The following is a 21,705-nucleotide window of genomic DNA, read 5'->3' as shown; positions in this document are numbered from 1 at the left end:
CGTGGGTTAGAAACAGCATGCTGACTGTGGCGTGCCTCCCCTCACGGGGCCCCAGGGGAGACAGAAGCTGCTAGCTGAAGAGGTCGGCTGGCCCACGGCACTCCTGGAAGGGGCACACCTGGCCAGCCTCAGTCTCGTAACCCAGTTTGGGAAGCTGGCCCCTGTCAGGTCTGGCAAGAAGACATTCATGCTCTCAGCAGGAGAGAATGCAGAGTGTCCCCGGTTTAGAGAGGAAAGGATCGGCTCCTGGAGACCACAGCTGGGCCATCACACAAAAGGGCTGGGCAGAAAGCCGGAGCTACCTTTGTTTCTGACACAGGTGGTGTTACATCCAGACTGGAGTCAGGCTCATCCTTGGCACCTGTGGGCTTAAAGCTCTGAAAATGAGCCCCATGAGCTTTGCTACTCCAACTGTGGTCCAGAGATCAGCACTATCAACATCACCTGGCACCTTGACAGAAATGCAGAATCTCAGGCTCACCCCAACCAGCTGAATCAGATTGTTTAAAGTCAGAGAAACGCTATCCCAGAGCAAGCCCCAACCTAGGATCAGAATCCCTGGAGCTATATTTCTTGAATCTGCTTGACATATTAAGCTCCCCAGGTGAGCTGGATACTTGCTGAATTTTAATAACCAGTATGAGAAACCTGTGAAATGTCCTAAGGACATCAATATGGTGACATTGAAACCACATCTTTCAAATGCCTCCCCCTACCCAGGAGTGTCACAAAAATTCCCTTTGAGAATTTGATGGAAAAGTAACATCAGTAGATTTGTAGACCACCTACCTCTAAAAAAGGATGTGTGACAGCTTATAAACAGAGCAGGTGGAACATGGAGTAGAATGGATTATAGGAAAACTCCACAAGCCCACAACCTACTACGTACCTTTTTCCAATTTGGGGCATTACAGAGCCTGAAATCCCACCTCTGGACTATCTCCACGCTTCTTTTTAAAATTACAAGTTTTTCTAGGAAGAAAAAGTCCATTTACATTCAGACTACTAAGTTGCTGATGACTTTTCAGAGCCTGCTTTTCCCAATGGCAATCTGTCAGCAAGTCTTTCATTCTACCCCCAAAGAAAATCTTGACTGTTCTGCCTCTCTCCACCTCCACTGCTACATCATGTCTCGTCTGCATGCCCGCCAAGAACTTCCCAGCTGGTCTCTCTGCTCCGACTCCTACTCCTCTCCAACCTCTGCCCCATGTGGCACTCAAAGTGGTCCCAGAAAGATGTAATTTATATCATGCCATACTCTATCCAAAAGCTAAGGACTGCCTCTATCGGTTTCTTTGGCTATAACAAATTGCTACAAACATGGTGGCTACAAGCCTAATTGTCTCACACTTTCGGAGGCCAGAAGTCGAACATCAGGATCACTGGGTTGAAATCATCATGTCGACAGGGCCGTGCTCTCTCCAGGGGCCCTAGAGAAGACATCTTTTCTTTGCCTCTTCCAGCTTCTGGAGGCTGCTAGCATTCCTTCACTTGTGGCCACATGAGTCCAATCTCCAATTCTGTGGTTGCATTGCCTCCTTTTCTATCTGTGTCAACTCTCCCTTTGTCTCACTCTTTATAGGGATAAGGGTGATGGCACTTAGGACCCACCCGCAGAATCCAGGATAATTTCCCCCATCTCAAGATCCTTAACTTAATCACATCTGCAAAGTCTGTCTTTGTCACAACAGGTAACATTTACATGTTCCAGGGACTAGGATGTGGACATCTTTAGGGTCCTTTATTCAGCCTGCTACATTGCCTTTCCATTGCCCTTGATAAAATCCAGTCTTTTATTATTATTTTTTTTAATCCTCACCCAAGGACATTACTCATTGCTTTTTTAGAGATAGAGGAAGAGAGCAAGAGAGAGATAAACATCAATGCCAGACACAGCATAAATTCGTTGCCTCCTATACGCACCCAAACTGGGGACCAAACCTACAACCTAGGTATGTGCAACTGACCACAAATCAAACCTGTAACCTTTTGGTTATGCGATGGCACTACAACCAAGCCACACTGTTCGGGGCTAAAATCCAAATTCTTGACTGTGGACCCTGAGGGGCTATGTCACCTAGCCATTCACTACCTCTCAGACGCCCCTCTTGCTCCACTTTCCTCCTCTTGCAGCCCATGCCTCTGGTCTGCTTTTAGACCTTCAATAAGTATGTTTCTGCCACAGGGCCTTTTCTCAAACAGTTCCTTTATCTTGGGAAGCTACTATTCTTGGCCTCATTTGCTGAATGAATATATGTGATATTTCCAAGAACTTAGAGAACAAGATAGTGGAAAAAATAGAAGCAGCAACATGGGTAGAGATTAAATTCACCTACTTCTCAATTTTGCCTGGAAAATTGTTTGACTAAAAGGTGCTTGCACCTGGGTTTTTTTTTTGGTGTTTTTTTTTCAGCTGCCAAATACCTCAAAATTCCCACAGCTCTTAGTTACCTGTAGGCTCTCTAGGAAGGAGTTGCTTAGACAGTAGCAGCCAAACTAGAACTGGGTATTGATAGGAAAATGTCACAGGAAACCATTCCCAGCCTCTTGTTCTTGGAAAAATAAGACAGTCTTATATAAAGAAACCTATTTTGACTTCTAGTGGTCAATGAATGTTTGTTGTTGTTTTTGGTGGCAATTTTACAAAGGCCACTGCTGATGGCTGCATCCTGCCCTGAAGACAGGAGCCCTGCCTGTAGTTAAATGACCTTTAATTATCTCGCTCTGAGGGCAGGTCTATCATTAAGTGGAATTCCCAGTGTGCTATTATGATGAAAATGTACACAGAAGTTCTTTCTTACCCGGAAAGAAGTCTGAGTTCTGCATAGTTATCTAAATCAATAGCAGTCACTATATTATAGATAGTGGGTCATCTAGAGTGATCCACTTGCCTTGTCCAGTTTGCCTCAGTCTCTCTCCACTAGCATTTTAAATCCTACATCCCAAGAAAGCCTTTAATTCCAGGTAAACTGGGATGACTGGTCACTCTACTTGGAGTTAACAGGCCTATCCCTAACATTTGAGGGACCCAGGGCAAAAGGGTATAAGTAAAGGTCTCTGTATGTCTAAATATATAGATGTTATAAATCAAGCTAACACACTGCTAAATAAAAATGTGCTCCATCCTTCTACCATGATAACGGTCTTCAAAACAACCTGGAAGGCCAGGTTTGAGTTCTGAACTCTGGGATTCCCCTCTGGCTTCTGGTCTATCTCTATCTTCTCTTCCCACTCCTAGCTCTGCCCTTCCTACACCAAGGGATCTTGCTCACATACGTGCAGATACTCAAACTCCATCCACACCCCATAAACAGCTTCCTCTTGGTTCCCTCCTCCCAGAGTCTAGGAGTAACTGTGATAAGGTACACCCTTGGAGGAGAATGGCCCAGGGGAGAAGCCCACTATGCTCTAGTAGAGGAATTAGGGCCCTTCAAGCAGGGCATTCTGGGGTCCAGGGAACCTTTGCTTGGCTTGGAAGGGGTGGGTGACCAGAGGGGCAGAGTGGGGTCCCCAGGTCAGGAGCCACTGTTGCCTGAGCCCATGCAAGACTAGGAGTCACCATTCACTGGAGGACCCGTGAAATTTGAAACCATGGGATAATTTTCAATCACCAGATACACCGCCAGGTCTTACTGGGCAAAGGTGAATTGTTCAACCCAGAGAAATAAACTTTGCACAAAACCTTATATAGATGCTCCCAGACTATACCTAGAGAAAACTAAGGTCCTCACTAGAGGAAACAAAATCATAGTATAGTAGGGAAAAGAAGTTATGTAGCAAAGAAGAACTACTTAGAAAGACTCTTGCTTGGAGATGGATAAGAAAAGTACGTGCCACAGAGAGGAGAACAGGAGCTTAAAACCCATCCTTCTGAGTCCATGCTAATGCAGAACTTCTGTTTTCCTTTGTGGGATTTACTCTGGTGTATGATGTAGATTGTGGTCAAAGCATCAGTAGGTTAAAAGCACTGCATGCTAAAAATGACTGGTCTGCTCTCGCATGAGTGCAGCAAGTGCCAAGCAACCAGTATTACATAAAAAACAGCACAGAGGTTATACATTATGAGGTGCTAGACAAGATCATGAAGGAAGAAAACACTGATGTCATTATTTAAAGCATACTGTCAGATAAATTGGATTTAGATAAGGCCCCCGGCCCCCCCCCCCCCGCCCCCGCCGCCGCCGCCACGAGGTGAGTTACTTGGCTTATTTGAGCCTCGGTTTTTCTTCCTGAGCAAAGTCAGGATCAAAATAGCATCTACCATATGAGACTGGTACAAGGATTCATTGAGATACAACATATAAAGAACTTAACGAGTGTCTCTAACATTGTAAGTGTTCCAAAATATTGCCTGCTGGTAGGAAGAGGCAAGGGGGTGGTGGTGGCGGCGGCGGCGGCGGCAGTCACAGTGAACGTGATGGTAGTGGTGGCAGGACCGATGGTTGATGGCAGTGACGATGGTGATGGCGGCGGTGGTAATGGTGAAGGTAGTGATGGTGGTGCTAGCGATGGCCACAACTGCAGCAGTACACAAGTGGAGTAGTACTAGCTGTTGTCAAGAAGAAGCAATACCATTGTTGTTATATGGGGTTTAGGTTGGTTAGTTGGATTCTGAGGCTCACTCTTCTTGATTCTGGAAAGAAAGGAGACATCTTTATTGATAATGATATAATGGGTAAAAGGATCCCTTTGGGAAAGGAGATGATATATGAACTAATCCTGTGGGAACTGCAGAATACCAAATAGAACCAACTGGGAGGCACACGCAAACATGACTCACACGCCTTCATTGGGAATAGGTGGCATAAATTCACAGTGCCCGTGAGCACAGAATCATCTCAGATCATGTGAGACACACCATGAGGAGCCGCTACAGGAACTCACCGTTATGTTCCTGGTTATACAGACTCGAACTGAGTCATCATAGCAATTCAGTAGCATCTCCAGCAACAGAAGACAGATCACTCACGGGCAAGCCTGAATCATTACCCCCACTAGCAACTATCCCCATCCGTGGCCAAACTTAGGTACTACTCAATTTTTAGATGAATCATTTCTAAATTAAGCATGAAGATTTCCAAATTAGCTCAAAACAATTTAACATCTGGACAAGACATACATATTACTGAGCTGGAGGAAGAGACATACGGAGCAAGAAAAAAAAAATAGAAGGGTATGTTCTCTAAGAAAACAATTTTCTTTCGAAATATCGGGTCTATTTTTATAAAAATGACTGACTCACTTTATTTTTCTGATCATTGAAAAGGAAAGAGAGTATGTGTAATGGATTTCTTTACAACCAAATAAAGATGTCGTGTAGACATTACACTTTCTAATTCGGTTTAGATTATTCTAGCTACATTTAAAATGTGCATGTGAGCACAAGATTAGTTCATTTCTCAGCTGGATTGCCTAAGGTCTTTCTACTGTTACAAATAACTTCCCACAAAGCTTTCTCATGCCTTCTGGGATGCAGGAACATAGCTCACCCCAAGATGCTCTCTGACCTGGTTACCCCAAGTTCTTGCTCTTGTTCCCATGGGCTGCAAATCTCACTACAGAGCTCTTGGCTCTTTGGGAATACATTAGAAAAGTCCAGAGGCTCTCTTTGCCCTGACTTCTCAGCATCTTTTGTTATAAGTTTTCCAGTTCCAGGGTCTGTGGGGGGAAAATGCATTCATGGTTATTACCTGGAGCTCTGGGATTAAGACAGGTCAGGGTTCAACTCCTGGCTCTGCCACTTCACTCTACAAGACTACAGACAAGTGGCTTATCCTTTTGGAGCCTCAGCTTCATCACCTGTGAAATGGGGATACTTAGAGTCCCTAACTGAGGACTATTAGGAGGGTTAAGCATGCCCATATTTGTAAAGGATTTGGCTCAGTGCCTGGCTACATGGCAAGAGCTCCACAAACATTAGCTCTTAATCTTTCTAATGGAGGAGTATTTGGAGTTATTTATTTATACACCCCAGGAGTTAAGCTATTTGAATCTGATGTTTTAGGTAATAAAACTGTAATCTCCAGCCAAAGTAAACTTTCTCCTCGGGGCCCGTGCTTTTCCTATCATAACACTTCCCATTTATCACCTTTTGTTGTAATTGCTTGTTTAAGAATCTCTTCCCAAGTAGAGTAGATCCTGTGAATCTTTTTTCACTGCTGCATGCCCTACACCCAACAGAGCTCTTAGTACAGAAAGAGACAGGCGATAGTAATTTGTTGAATGACTGAAAGACTGAATGACCAATGGAATGACAGACTGAATGACTGAACCATAGACCAAATGACTGAATGACCAACCGAGTGACTGAATGAATGATTGAATGGGTCATCTAAATTCCACTGGATATGAAAATACTTTCCTAGCATGACAAAAGATGAGGCTACAAAATACAAGATTTTTAACTTGAAAAGATAGGATCATTGGGGGGAAATATATCACGGTATTTTGAATATTTTAGAGTTCAATTCTTTCCTCCCCCATCCTCCATCAATGATGGGATAGAGGTTAATACCCTCCTGGAAAACATTACTCACTCCACACTCACGTGGCCCTCATATTGCACACACCCCCAACCTCCATCATAATCCAGGATCTACTTGACAGCTTCTGGCCTCAGCGTGTCTATCCATATCAGATGACATCATGGCCAAACCATGTGTCTTGGGCTGTGAGAACAACTGGAGGAATCAACAGGAAGCCCTAGAGCTTCCACTGAATGATTTCTGATAACTAAGAATCTTTCCTGAAATCTCCCACCCACCCCTTTCTTCTGGGTGAGCTCACCCAGTCTTTCCAGAAAGGCTGGTCAGTGGCAAGGCATTGCTGGACTTTGTCAGGGAGATTTGGTGTCTTCATACCTTGTTCATCACACACAGGACAGACTCATCTTTCAGAAGCTCTGGAATTCTGCCCATTGATGTCACGGACATTCCGTAGCATTCCCAGGGGGCCTCTTAGGATGTACATAGTTAAGCCATAGAAGATCCAAATTGTTTTTAAATTAAAACCTGCCTCAAATGAACATACTTAAAATGACCATTAAACAGTATTTTGCTTTTCCTACCCTCCTCCAAAGAATCTCTGATTGTAATAAAGTAAGTGAAATACCTATATAATGCCATTTTCTTGGTAAAAGAGAAGTAAAAGACTCCCAGTCCAGGCTGATCAAAACCCTAAAGGTCACTGGAAAGGTTTTCTAAGAGACCCACACATGGTGACTACTATCTGGCAATTAGTAAATAAAAATCACACAGCGGCCAGGTATCAAACACCTTCTCCATGTCAGGCACTAGACTGCATGTTTTCTATACATCAGAACATCTAATCTTCATAGCAAAGTGATGAGGCTGGTATTCTTGCTTTCTGTTAGGGAGAGGTACACTGAGGTTCTCGGCAGGTGCCCAAGCAGGAATTTGAAGCAATTATGTCTAACTTTAAAGTTGATGCTCCTACTACTCCACAGGCTATACCAACATAACTTAGGCAGAATAAAACAATGCCTAAAATCTGGAGGAAAGAATGAAGACCTCATGAAACTTGTGAGGAGGACAGAACCCCTCAAATAGGTTCCAAAAACTGGAAAGAACAGAGGGGTTACAGCTCTAGGAAGACAGATATCAACCCAAGGGAATGAAGCACCTTCTAACAATGACAGCTGTCCAAAAGTGCTGGAACTGACTAGTAACAAAATGAGCTCTTGGTCATGGAAAGCATCCAAGCAGAGGGTAGAAAACATCCTGTAGGTTGCCACAGAGGGGAGAATGAGATACATTTGAGGTCCTGTCCTAGTCCTAGTCCCTCTGTTTGCTTTGGGTAAATGCTCACTAATCATCAAAGAAAGCCTACCCTTGCCTGCACTCAACCATTATCTATCACTGACATGCAGAACCATGACCAACATGATAGTTTTGTATCTTTGAGGAAAGAGGAAACAACCATCAGGAACTGTTATTCTGAACCTATTTGTGATAAACAAGAAAGAACTGAGTAGACATTAGAAGGGAGAAGAATCTTGGGAGAGGAAAGAAACTATGAGTATTACTGTGTGTCGAGAAATGGGTTGAGTGCTTTATACAGGTTCCCTCCATAAAGGTGGGTACCACCCTTTTGAGGAAGGGCTGATCATTTCTATTTGACAGCTAGAACAATCAAAGAGAGGTTAGCTTGTTCATGGCCACATAGCTAATACATGATAGAACCAGGGTTCAAATTCAGATATGTCAGACTTCAAAACCCTCTTTTCTCAATAGTATGCTGCCAAGCCCAGTGAGCGAGCTGGAGGCTGGGAGGGACACTGAGAGAATGGTACTTAGGACAAGCAGATTCTGATGGATGAAAGAAAGAAAAATGAGGCTGCAGCATGGGTGATACAGAAGGAAGTAGGTCAGAGTGGGATGCTCAGGCAGGTTGATTTAATCATTGAGGACAGACAAGAAACAGAGGAAATGGATCAAGCCAGACATCACCTCCTTCACAATTCAATCTAATTTCAGCCTTGAGCCTAAGTGTAGGATTGGTCCCAAATCATAAATGATGCGGGTTCATACCCAGGACCTCAGATATTTCAACCTGAACAAAACCCACATGTCAACTCTGCCCCAAAGGTAACATCCAGAAACATCTTCACCATTATTTTCCAGTATAGGATGAGTTCAACATCCCATGAGGAGCTATTACCAGGTAACACAGGTTCATGAGGCTTTGGAAAATTAAAATGCCAACACGGTAAACAGAATGGAAAATGTGATAAGAAAACATGTTAATGGCAATTTTAACTATACTGATTTTTATCTCCCCTGTCTCCTAACTTCTTCCGAGAAACAGGTGCCACAGTGCTCTCCCCACCTCTCACTAATTAGAGATTTTTCTGATAGGTTGAGAGGCCTGATTTTCCCCCATTATCTCATGAGTAGAATTGTATTCTTAAATTTCATTCTAAATAGTCCCCATAATTAGATAGTTGAGGGTTACCTACAATTAGACCACAGGTGTTAAGTGTGTAAGTGTGGCAGGGGGAGATGAAATTTTTCTTACTTCCATGCTAGGGATGCAGACCCTATAGGGCAGAGATTACATGTGATTAGTATAGCATGGCATGTGGTAGACATCCCAAGAAATGGTTGCTGGTGCTTTCATTATTGTTTTGTAGGTTTTATCAGTACCAGCTTTGGAGTCTGGTACATGTGGGTCCAAATTCAGGCTCTGCAACTTGAATTGTGATCTTGGTAAAATTACTTCATGTCACTAGGACTCAGTTTGCTCTTTTGTAAGATGGGAATAAAACCACCTTCCTCAAGAAAGTGTTGGGAGGATACAATAAAACCACCCTTAGGTAGAGACTGGCAAATTCATGCTGATGGTAGCTCAGAAATGGCACTTGGTACCAATTTTCTTGGGCATGCCCCTTGAAGCTGGAAAATCCCCTCTTTAATAAGCCACTGTAAACCTACCACCCAGCCCCCTCTAAGTTAGTCCACCTTTTCCAAAACCCCCTCCCCCAAAGATCAAAACCATTCTAATAAGACTAGAAATTTGTACTATCCCCTAACCCTATATAGTGAGCCAAGCCAACACTTCATGCCTAGTAGGCATGTAGAACATAGTATGTATTTTGCTTTATCTTAGCTGCAAACTCTATGTAGGTCAACAAATTACAGTGACTCAAGCTAAGAAAGAGGGTCCAGCTCAGCAAATTGCTCCACATTCCCCAGTGTCTCACACTCAAGCCTCATCCCCAAAGATTTAAGGCTAGATTCATGTTAGCTGGCACCATGGCATAGAAACACTGCATTTGGGAAGGCCATCAGGGCTCAGACTATGCTTCTGCATATGGCCCACACCTACTCCTCCCAATAAGCCTCGTTTTTACAGATGAGCAGACTGAGGCACAGTTAAATACCTACAGTCACTGGAGTGGCCAAAAGAGAACTCCACAATCTTCTCATGACACAGAAAGGCCAGCAGACCTGCCCAGCAGAAGGCCCTACGTATTTCTGCCTTGCCTCTCCCGGCACCTCTAACTGGTGTTTCTATTCTAATTAATTGCCAAATCCCAAACCCTCTTAATGAATTCATATGTAAGTAGACAAAAAGATTCTATAAGAAACACACAGGGCAGTCTATATCTCAACAATCTAGCGAAGGCTACATGGGCATCACTTAAAATCCACTTTTGCTTCAGTGTTGGTCAGGGTCCTCGATGGAAACCATCGAAGGTAAAACTGAAGGGAGTTTAAAGAAGGGGCTATTGGTGGGGGAGCAAACAGGGTTCAATGAATTCACTGAGGAAGAAACACCCCAGGGGCCAGTGACAGCAGGAAGCAAGGACCACCCCAGGCCCCAAAGTGGCCAAGGAAGAGAGCTGTTTCATGCTGCCAGAGTTGTGTCTATAGGTAGAAAAACATCATGACCTTTAAAACCCAAGGCCGACAAGGGAGAAGTTGGAGAGATTTAGTACACTGACCTGGTCTCCTGCCAGAGCCTCTACTGCTGCCTGAACCTAATGAGAAGACAGCAAAGGAGCCTGTTGCTGGAGTCCCGGGTCAGCCTCCCTGGGAGAGCTGGAGGAGGAGGGGAAGAAGTGGATCTGGGGGACCATGGGAGACATTCACAGTGTTCCCCGGGGGCTGGAGTTTCATCTCTTCATGTTCATCCAGGCTAAACCTTTGCTCAGAAGCCCAGCGTCTCCTCAGTGATCCCAGCTGGGTTTGGATCCCAACTGCCTGAGAACTTGAGTACGGCTTCAGTTTCTCCCCTGTAAATAGGAATCACAACATCTACCCCCTGTAGTTGTTTTATGGATGAAAACAATTTAATCTCTGCCTCAGAAGCACTTGCCACAGGTGGCAGTTTCTGGCCTGTTTGTTAGCAGTACTTCCTTTTTGTGAGACACCTTAGCAAGGCTGAAGGGGTAGCAGCTGCTCTCAGAGTTCACTCTGCCACCCAAGGACAAGAAGAAGAAGAAAGATGCCAGAGAGCAGGCCAAGAAAGATAAAGATCCAGTGAACAAATCTGGGGCAAGGCCCAAAATGAAGAAATGGTCCAAAGGCAAAGTTTGGGATAAGCTCAATAACCTAGTCTAGCTTAATAAAGCAACATGATAAACTCTGAAGAAAGTTTTCAACTATAAGCTTAAAACCCCAGCTGTTGTCTCTGGGGCCTTCTGCTTGGCCAGGGCAGCCCTTTAGGCACTCCTTAAAAGGACTTACTCAACTAGTTTCAAAGCACAGAGCTCAGGTAATTTACGCCAGAAACACCAAAGGTCCAGGCGTCCCAGCTGCTGGTGAAGATGCATGTACAACAGGTCCCACCAGCTATACATTTGAAAAATAAAACTACTAAATAAAATCTTTAAAAAAATACAATTTAATCTCATAAAGTATAGAGGGCACATAGAAAATAACAGGCACATATTCACTTAACCTGTTCACTTCTCCAGCTACCCGGGGCGGGGGCGGGGGGCGGGGGGCGGGGGGCGGTGTCGCCGTAGAAAGCCAGGTGATAGGGATTTGCTCAAACTCAAACACACACCACACACACACACACACACTGGAAAGGCTGAGTGTAGCATTAAATGTTCTATCTATAGAAATTAAATGTGCAACTTCCTTTAAAAAGGATACTCAATTTATGTAAATTATTGCCCAAAAAGCTTTAAGAATTAAGAGAACCAAAAGTATTTCCTTTAAAAAGAGGTACCAAATTTCTTCACTCCAAGAAGTAGCAGAGAATTAAACCTTAAAAACAGACCCAAGAATCATGAAAATGATAATGTTTTCTGTGCTGTGTAACAATGGACCACAAATTTAGCAGCTTAGAACAATACTCATTTATCATCTGATAGTTTCGATGATTCCCGTCAGTTAGGAGTTTAGACATGGCTCACTGGGTTCCTCTGCAAAGTGTCTCACACAGCTACAATCCAGGAATCAGTTGGGGCCTGGGTCTCCTCTGAGGTTTGGATCCTCTTTCAAGTGAATGTGGTTGTTGGCAGAATCCATTTCCTTACAGATATGGAACTCATGGCAGCTTCTTTAAGGCCTGTAGGATCTAAGTAGAGATTTCTTCTTACAGATCCTCTTCTAAAGGGCTCACCTGATTAAGTCAGGCCCACTCAAGGTGATTTCCCTTTAGATTAACCTATGAGGGACTTTACATCTGCTAAATCCCCTCACTTTTGCCAAAAGACACAACATAACGATGGGAGTGAAATCCCAACACCTTTGCCTCATCCTATTGGTTAGAAACATCTTAGAATTCTGCCCACTGCAGATAGTTATAGATGAACATGCGACTACACTTTGTAAGGCAGGGGAGTAAAGATTATTATCCCTATTTCTTAGAGACTCAGAGACTCTTAAATGCATTGCCCATATCACTAAGTTCACCTCCATGGTGGAGCTGAAAAACACAGAGATTGTCTGGGTCTAAACCTCATGCTTTTTCCACTCTCTTGTCTACCTGGCAAAGAAGGGAATGGCTCCATTGCACCATCAGGTGGGATGTGTATTGCACCCTCAGAGCAAATGGATACTTGCTCCCAGTAACTAATAACAAATCTGAGTTGTAAGTGGCCTTGCAGAGGATGGTCAGCCACACCATTTTTAGCAAAGCTAGGCCCAAAATGCAGGGCTCTGGACTCCTGATCCAGTGCTCCTTCATAATGAGCATATCTCTTTGTGTCTTTCACTGTCTCTGTCAAAGATAGGCTACAAGGCAGGAGAATACTTGGGTCCAGCAATCATGTTTTGTTTTTATCCAGATGTTTCAGCCTCAAAGCCAAAGCCTTTCTTGATCTAGGAGGGCATCCAAAAATCTGGAGGAAATTAAAAAGTTATTCTAAAATTAAAGTTACTGTAAGAATGGCAGGGAAGAAACCAAAAATTTTAAGTTGTGAACAATTCACATATATATGGTATAAATGATGGTCCAAGTTGATACAAATTAAGATACATTATGTGGTTCATAATATACACTGTGGGGCAAAAGTACATTTACAGTTGTTCATATGGAAAATAATATATTAATAAATAACAATACAAGAATTAACTCTGTGTTTTTCAGTGCTCACAACTGTAACCCTACTTTTCCCCTGCCCTGTATTTATATCAATTAATACACATTAAAATATACTATGTGGTTCATGGATTATTTATATCTACCTACTCTTAAGAGTAGAGTATTTTTAACACAATATGTTTTTAAAAAATCATAACCAAAAGAAGTCACCATCACTCAACTAAGCCACACTTGTTATACTGTAACAATAAAAACATCATTATTGTGAGCTAGGATTATTGGGGATTTCCTAAAGTGTCTGGCATGAAACCAAAAGATCTGAGTTCAAGATTTCACTTGGCCTCTTCCTGGTTTTGTGACTTTGGACAAATGACTGTCCCTCCCAGCAAAGTGCTTGGAACACCAGACACTTAGCTATGGGTTCCCAGCCTCTTGGTCTCGCCATCTAATAATGAGGGGTTAGGTGTCCTCGCTGGGTATTAAATAGTAAATCAGATACTGCCACACCCCTTCTTAAAACTCTGTAATTTCTCTATCCAATATGGTAGCCGCTGGTAGCTACTGAGCATTTGCAATGTGGCTGATCTCAACCGAGATGTCCTGTCAATATAAAACAAACCAAATTTCAAAGGTGTAACATGAAAGAATGTAAAATATCTCAATAACATTTTATGTCAATCACAGATGGAAATGATGATATTTTGGATAAATAAAATATAAATAGTTCACCTGTTTCTTTTCACCTTTTTTAATGTGGCTATTAGAAACTGTAAAATGACATATATGGCATACATTATGCCTCAGTTGGAAAGCAATGATCTATATATCTTCTCACTCCTGTCAGATAATAATTTAAACCCTCTTTGTGCAACTTCTGGGCCCAAAAAGATCCAATGTCTAACTACCGCTCTCAGGTCCTCTCATATATTTCCCTATCCCTCCTTATCTTCCAGCCACACTAACCTTATTATCCCTCTAATATAGCAAGCTCATGTCCGCCTTAGGGTCTTTGTATGCATGACTTCAATCTTCTGGAATGTTCTTTGCATGGTGGCTCTACTCATAGCTGACTCATTCTCCTTCTTCAGGTTTCAGTTCACATGCCACCTCTGTCATCAGGCCTTTCTGGACCACCTGATCTTAAGGAATCACACATCCAGTGAACCCCTCCTCCATTGTTTCCTCCAAGACACTCTTTGCCATGCCTAGTTATCTTATCTAATTATGTGTTTACCTACTTAATGACTGTCTCCGCACACTAGAATACAAGCTGTGAGGGCAGGAACTTTTCCTGTCTTATTCACTGTCTTCTGAATCCACAGTTGATGGATTAACCCATTGTAGTTCTTAACTCAATATTTGTTGAATGAATGAATGAATGAATGAATGAATGAATGATGAAAAGAGCATGAGTCAAAAATCCCAGTTAGGTCAAACCCAGTGATAATGATAAGGACAATACCACCATCTTAATCTAGGTGCCTAGTCTTTTCCCTGTAAATCAATCCTCGACAGGCATTTTAGAAGGCAGTAGAGTATAGTTGAAAGGCTATAGTCTGGAGTTAGAAGCTCTGAGTTCAAATCTCAGTCCTGCCACTTACTGGCTGTGTGACCTTGGGTAGAGTCCTAAACTGTCCCCAATCTCTGTTTTCTTTCAGAGTGGTTGTCTTGAAGATCAAGTAACAGAGAACTTTGTCAACCAGAGAGCCCCAGTGATATTTATTAGACCAACATGTTATTGAAGGGGAGAGATTCTTTAATTTGCCTGTGTGCCCCCAGCATGAAGCACAGGGTTTGGCTAAAGGCAGGTGCCCCCAAACTGCTAGATGGATCAATGAAGCTTCTAATAAGCCCCAGCACCACAAAGTAATGAACCTTGGAGAAGTCAGACCTCTATTATTCCAGCCTGGAAAAGAGACCATGTTGGGGGTTTTTCCCCCAAAGAGAAGCAAATGGACCTCAGAATTGGAGTAAGGATGTAGTGTAATGGTCACATTGTCTCCATTTTCCAGAACAGTCCCAAATTATAGTAGTCTGTCCAGGTACCCAGCCAGGTTGAAAGTGTCAAAGTCAGCATCCTCATCTGGGAAGAGAGCAAGCTCTAGCAGGGAGCAGGATCACCTGTCTGCCACAACAGGCTCTTTTACAGGAAGGAGAGACCAGGCCACTCCAAGCAGTAGCTCCTGATTCTCACTCTCTGAGACACAGCCATAATATCTGACTCCTTAATTGAAACTGAGGCCAAAGGTAAAAATAAGGAGAGGGGAAGGGGGTCATGTGTTTGGGGCTAACAGTGTTAAAGTTAATAAAATTAGAATTATTCCATGGAACAATGATTTCTCAAGACAGGGCATGAAGGTGCCTGGGAAGGGAGTGTGAAATGACTTCACTGGAAAGGCTTCTGTCTAGTTTGCAAGGAATAAAGCTTGCCTTTGTTATTCTTCTGGCTGCTGTTCCCACACCTCTCAAATATAAAGGCTTTGGGCATAACAACCCAGTACAGCACTATTGTTCCAAGGATTTGCTGCAAAAAGGGCTGCTCACATGAAAACCCCTCTCAGGCCAGGCTTCTGTTAGCTATGGATTATCTTGCACACTGGCTTAACATGCAGCCCACCTTGGAAGTCTCGACAAACCAGAGCAGGTGTAGCATTGCACCATCTCTCCCTAGTCTCACCTTGCCTGCTCACTACTGATTAAAAGCCTGGCTCCAACCTCCATTCATTCCACAAACGAGTTCTGAACATTTATCATGTGCTGGTACTGGGGCTAGAGCTGGGAAGCAAACAAGACAAATCCCAATTAGAGCAGAAATCCATGAAAGAAGTAAAAGGTCGTCCCTTGTCTTGGAAAAAGGGAGTCACAATCAGAGAGCCCTTTCCGGGAATGTGAAAAAGGAATCACAATTTGGGATCATTGGTTAGGATCTGGGATTGCTGGAGATGATGGTGTGTTAAGAACCAAAAGGATGGGGCTTTAAGAAGGGAAAGTGCCTCCAATAAGAAAGTCCTAGAATGTGACCTGCAGCTCCCCCTGCCCCCTCCCCAAATCAGTCCCATATGATGTACTTTGAAACAAAACCACCCCTCAGTCTCCCTGCCACCTGGTTTTATTTTAGCCCCCTTGAGCCCTGGTTTCTGGCAGGTGGCACTACCAATGTAGGTTACAGGATGACACCCACATGACAGCAGTTTACTCTCCAGGGTGAAAAGGGGCTTGTGTTTAGACCAATGTCCATGCAGCAAAAATGCCTCTGGAAACGCAGGTCTGTGGACTGACTGAGTAGAAGAATGTGGATTTACAGGCAGTCAATATGGCATAGTGAGGAAAAGACCTGGCCAGGGCTCTCCAGGAATTATGTTAGATGCTGCAGTATAAATTTCCTAGATCGTGGCTTACAATTCTGTGCCCCTTCTCCCCAGGTGAACTCTCACTCGCTGTCTCGGGTTAAAGTCTTGCTGAATTCAGAGTTCAGCTTTAGACCAGTTAACCTCTCCGGTCATATTTCCTCAGCTGTCAAATGGGAGTGATCGCGTTCATGGTAATAATGAGACAACTATAAGGACACAGTAAGAAAACATGCCGATAGGAATGAAGGTGCACATCTTAGCATTTAAAAATCAGGATAGTCTTCTCTTTCTCACTGAAATCAGGAGGACTTACACCAGGACAAGTTAGGAAAAGCGTATTAACATTTCACTAAACATTAAGCTAAAAAATTCATAACTCGCTGGGCTCTCACCTCCTCTCTGGTGACTGGAGAATTTGCCCAGGTTTGGGAAACGTTAGCCGGCAAGGCAATGCTGCTGCATGCCACCTGCCTCCCCCTCTGCTCGCACCCCGCCCGCGACAAGGCAGAAAGGGTGGGAGGGGAACAGAGCTCAGCATTTATTTTGGGACCCAGCTCACTAAAAATACCTCCGCCTTCCTGTTTGATCAGTCTCCCTTCTGACCTGAATGAATCGCGGGACCCAGCGGCCCGCCCCACCCTCTGCCCGTTGTCCTTTAAAGGAGAAGGGCGTGGGGACGGATTCCTTCTGCTCGAGAGAACGGAGTGAGTCGCCTGGGCAGGCTGGGGCCGCCGCACTGACGTCAGGGCAATGCTCCCTGCTCTGTAGCCTCCGGCCCGGCCCTCGCTGCCCAAAGGGAGGGGGGTAAGTCGCGCGCTGGGATTGGCTGGCCCAGTGCGAGCGCTCACGCGGATTGGCTGGCAAGGTTTTAGAGGGAGTCCCATTCTCCAATTAAAGGGCCCGCCGCGCCCCGCTGCGCGCAGAGCTCCTCCTGGGCCCGCGAACTTGGCCATTCAGCCGCAACTGTCCCAGCTGAGCGCCCTCGCGCCTCTGCCTGAGAAGCCAGGCGCTGGTTCTCCGACCCAGAAGAAGATGGCAAAGGTGGCCAAGGACCTCAACCCAGGAGTTCAGAAGGTGAGCTGCTACTTGGTCTGTACTTATCCAAGAACTTTCTTTTCCCTGTTTTTCTCTCCCATGTGTTTGTTAGTAGAGATTTAGCTAGAAGTGAGAAGGAAACTCATTAAATCCCAAGGCTTCACAGACAACCAAATAGTTGGGAATACTTGTTTAAACTAACAGGCAACCCCCCATTCCCTAAAAAAGGCCTTTGTGTAAAGTGTTTGCAATGGATCTTTGTTCTTTGGTGATGCTAATTAAAATTTAGGTAAGGTAAAACATTTTTTTAACATGGTGATTCAATGGTCTGTAGGGGGAACCCTTCCTTCCTTCTCTCCCTTCCCCCTCCAGCGACTGAGGTGCAGGCTGGGTGGGGGGCCTGGAGTGGCGTGTACTGTTTACTCACAAGGAATCCCCCCTTTTGCCCTCACCTTAGTGTTTTGTGTTTTCCACACACACATTTCTTTGGTTGGCGATGCTGGCAATGGCAGCAGTTCCAGAGCACGGGAACTAATTTCTGTCTCCAGGGTCTGCACGTTTCCCTTTCAAGAAGGGCTGGCGGGGAGCCCAGAAGGTCACGGGTGAATTACTGCAGGAGGGGCCTGCAGCTGCGCCTGTAGCTCCAACACCCACCGGTTACTTACCTGAATGTGGTTTGGAGAGGGCACAGGCTTTCATGACATGAGCTGGAAGGGACAACCCAGGCCAATGGAGAAACTGAGGCCCAGGGTCAGAGAAAGTTGGTTCCAGCAGGACGCAGAGCATAAGGAGAGCCTTAACATTGAATCCCTGGCCCTGCCACTTCTTAGCGGCACCATATTGCCCAAGTCACTTTCCCTGTTCCCAATGCCGGGATGATAGTTCTCACTCCCTCCCAGCAGCAGTTACAGTAATAGTACACCGTGCGTTAATCTCCCACAGCAGTCTCTTTTATCCCCACTTTTTAAAAAATCTAATAGACTTTATTGAGGGATTCATGAATCTGGGTAGTATCCTATGTACTAAATAGAGAGGTGCTCCAAGAAGTTCCACATCAGTTATTTTTAAACTCTGATTTCAGGGGACTTGGTCTTACAGGGGAAAGTCCTCCTTAGATATTTGCCATTACCTGTGGGGTAGAACAACAAAAGGGGAAAAAAAGAAACTGTCAGAATCAAAATAAAAATGCAAGCCAGCCACTTAGAGGCTCGGGATTCACACATCTGATTTATAGCAGCACCACTGCCCAGCTGACCTGCGCCAGACTCCCACGGAGTCCAGCGGACCCATCTTAATGTGCACACCGAGTCAGCCTTCATCAGGGCATTTCTCTGGAATGTACCATGCTGCCTTGCATTTGCCAGACTATTTGCAGAATCAAGTCATCTCTCCTTCTATGGAATTCTCATAACTCTTTAGACCATCGTACGATACCTATTAATTCCTACCTAGTAGTGAGTCAGGCATGCACTGCTCTTATTTCTCTACACATCTTTCTAAACTCCTTAAGGGCAAACTTTTCTTGCTCACCTCTGTTCCAGCAAAGCATGTCATACACATTAAGACTCAATAAACCATGAGCGAACCTTTGAATATCCATTCAGCTAAGACCAGAATGTTCACAGACAGTACATTTTGTGTGTTATGTTTTTTAACTTCAGGACCCAGGATGTTTGTGTCTGAACTACCTCCCCAAATTCTTTCAAAGTAAAAGAGGCAGAGTACCACTGTCCTCCAGAAAGTCAGATGATTTCAGTGGTTTTAGCACCAGCTAACTGATGGTTAGTGTATAACATGAGATGGGGTACATTGAACCCCCCCACTCCTCTCTGAAAATCAAGACCACACTTGGAGGAAGCTTTATTTTTGTATTTTTGCTTTTATAACTTGATTTCTTTTTTAAATTACAGTTGACATTCAGTATATTAGTTTTCAGGTATACAACATTTACAGGGTGAGGCAAAAGTAGGTTTATAGTTGTTCATTTGGAAAATAATATAATAATTAATAAATAATAATACTGTAAACCTACTCTAGCCCCACCCTGCATATACCTTATGATGTGATTTCCATGATAAGTCTAGTAACCATCTATCATTGTACAAAGTTCTTATGATATTTTAACTATATTCCATTCTCTTGTTTTTATTTTTCTTTGCATAGGAGATCGTGATTATCTAGGTTAGAGGTGGAACATGTTCTCCTTCTTGTCCCCTCTGGTGCCAACTTTCTCAGCCTGCAAAGGGTTTATTTTTCATTTAGATCCAATTACAGGCTTAGAGAAAGAATGTGGTGGGTAGAGATGAAAGGGCAGATATTTTTTACCTCTTGGGACTGTGACAATCAGTAGGAAGATCGCCACTTTGTAGCTTAACCAATGTCTTCAACTCAAAAAGTCAAGGGAAGGGAGTAGAAGCTCTCTTTGCTGAGCACTACAGCAGTGATTAAACATTGTGTCGTATCAACAGAACGCTGAAAAGCTTTTATTGCATATTTACATTTTAAATCTGTAACAGTGGCGCGGGGGGGGGGGGCGGTTTATAACATTTGGCTTCAGGGTGCATAATCACACTTAGGCATTTCAAAACGATTTCATAGACTCTTAGAGCTGCAAGGGACGTATTTACAAAATGAGAAATGGTTTTAAATGGCATACAATCTGTCGCCACTGCCCTGCACCAAAGGGGAGGGGGTGCAGGGAATCCCCAGCAGCTGGAAAATCATAAAAAGGTCTTCAAAAGAGAATACAGAGTAGTTGTTGAGGTCAGTAACCAATCCCAGACAGGCTGAGGAACTTACCATGGGTCACAAACATAGTAGCAGAGCTTAGAAACAGTTAAGTCAAATGCTCCTATTGGATGGATGCTTTCCAGTGTTTGTTTTTCTACTGAGAAAGAGAGGTTTTGTAGCAGAGGATCCCTGAGAATGATGAAATGGCCAACATCTCTTGGTAACAAAGGGCCCTGAAATCCAAAGGCCATTTCTCTTGGTGGAATCAACCATTATTGTGGATTCGTTCTTTTATTGTTTATTAAGTGTATTTTAAAATTTTGAGTACTAGTATTCTTGTAAGCGGATCTGGGTTCAAATCCCAGCTCTACCACATACTAGCTGTGTGCTCTTGGGCAAGCTAATTAACTTCTGAGTCTGTGTCCTCATCTGAAAATTGGGAAGACAGTTTCAGCATCTACCTCCCAAGATGACTGTGATTATTAAATGAGATGATGTATATAAAGGGGCTCAGCACATCAACTCTCAAGTAGAGATGGCTTTTATTATCGTCGGTGGCAGTTTATTTCCATGGGTATATGAATGCTGAAAGGAGTCTTTTGGTGAATGAAGGACACTCTTTTCTTTATAACTGTCTAGAGCAACTAATTTTAATTCAGTAGAATCAAAACCCATTGCTCAGCCAGGACAAGAACCAAAGATCTTGTTTTCATTCTAGCCCAATGGATACAAAATCTGCTTACACAGAACAGAGACTGCCAATCATCAAGCATTTCACTCTGGAGTCATAGAAATGTAGGCCTGAAAAGGGACATGGAATTCTTTTCACTTTTGAGATAAGGAAACTGAGGTCCACAGGACTCAAGCTCCTTGTTTGAGATTACTGAGAAGGTGTGCTGAAGCCTATTAGGCCCTGCAAGAATACAGACCCCTTGGCTGCCAAGGAACTTGCAGGAATTCGGAAAGGACTAGAACAAAGAGATCTAAGAGCATGTTCACTGTTGACTGAGCATGTGCCAATGGACTGGCTCCAAAAGGTTCTATTTTTCACTGCTCAGCACAATGTCAGAGGAGCATTCAATGACGGTTCTCCTAAGTGCATTGCCAGGTTCAGCTGGGCGTCTCCCTCCACCCTCTCCACATCACATCCCTCTTGGCTTTCCTGTCCTTCAGCTTTCTCCTCCCCTCTGTACTCAGCCCTTCCTGCTTTCACCTCCAGTTCCCGCAGAGTGCAAAACTGCTGGCATGTCGCCTAGGCAAGCTGATCCAACGTAAACACGGCTCCTCAAGAATTGTCGTTGGCTCCCTCAATCTTAAAAATATATTAAGCTGTCACTTAAAGACCTCAATAGCGAAGGCATTGGAGACATGCCCATAGGTGTATAAGCAACTTGGCCCAAAAGAGCCTTATTTTAAAAAAAAATTAGGAAGAAAGAAAGAAAAGGAAGAAAAAATAAATTATCTAAGACCTTCTTAAACGCTATCCATAAACAGATGCTGAAACCATCATTTTGTAAATTGCATATGCTTGTCATATTGTGCAGACATGTCTGACGACGTGGGGCTGAAG

The 21,705-nt window shown here is 43.8% G+C and overlaps 1 protein-coding gene and 1 pseudogene across 1 annotated transcript in view; both read left to right on the top strand.

Annotated features, from left to right (window-relative positions):
* The first annotated feature begins 4,417 nt into the window (after positions 1-4,417).
* On the top strand, positions 4,418-11,334 carry LOC129088131 (40S ribosomal protein S25-like; annotated as a pseudogene).
* Positions 11,335-17,295: 5,961 nt separating this feature from the next.
* LMCD1 (LIM and cysteine rich domains 1) overlaps positions 17,296-21,705 on the top strand; it is a 55,512-nt gene continuing 51,102 nt past the window's right edge. The window contains exon 1 of the mRNA XM_054595216.1: positions 17,296-17,444. Coding sequence (XP_054451191.1) covers positions 17,403-17,444 — 42 coding nt within the window. The 5' untranslated portion in view covers positions 17,296-17,402. The remainder of the gene's footprint in view (positions 17,445-21,705) is intronic.

The sequence above is a fragment of the Pteronotus mesoamericanus genome, unplaced genomic scaffold (assembly GCF_021234165.1).
Source record: "Pteronotus mesoamericanus isolate MK-2021 breed Mesoamerican mustached bat unplaced genomic scaffold, CSHL_Meso_final scaffold_54, whole genome shotgun sequence".
NCBI classification, from domain to species: Eukaryota; Metazoa; Chordata; class Mammalia; order Chiroptera; family Mormoopidae; genus Pteronotus; species Pteronotus mesoamericanus.
The sequence above is the reverse complement of the archived record's forward strand: the minus strand, read 5'-3'. Positions and strand labels throughout refer to the sequence as shown.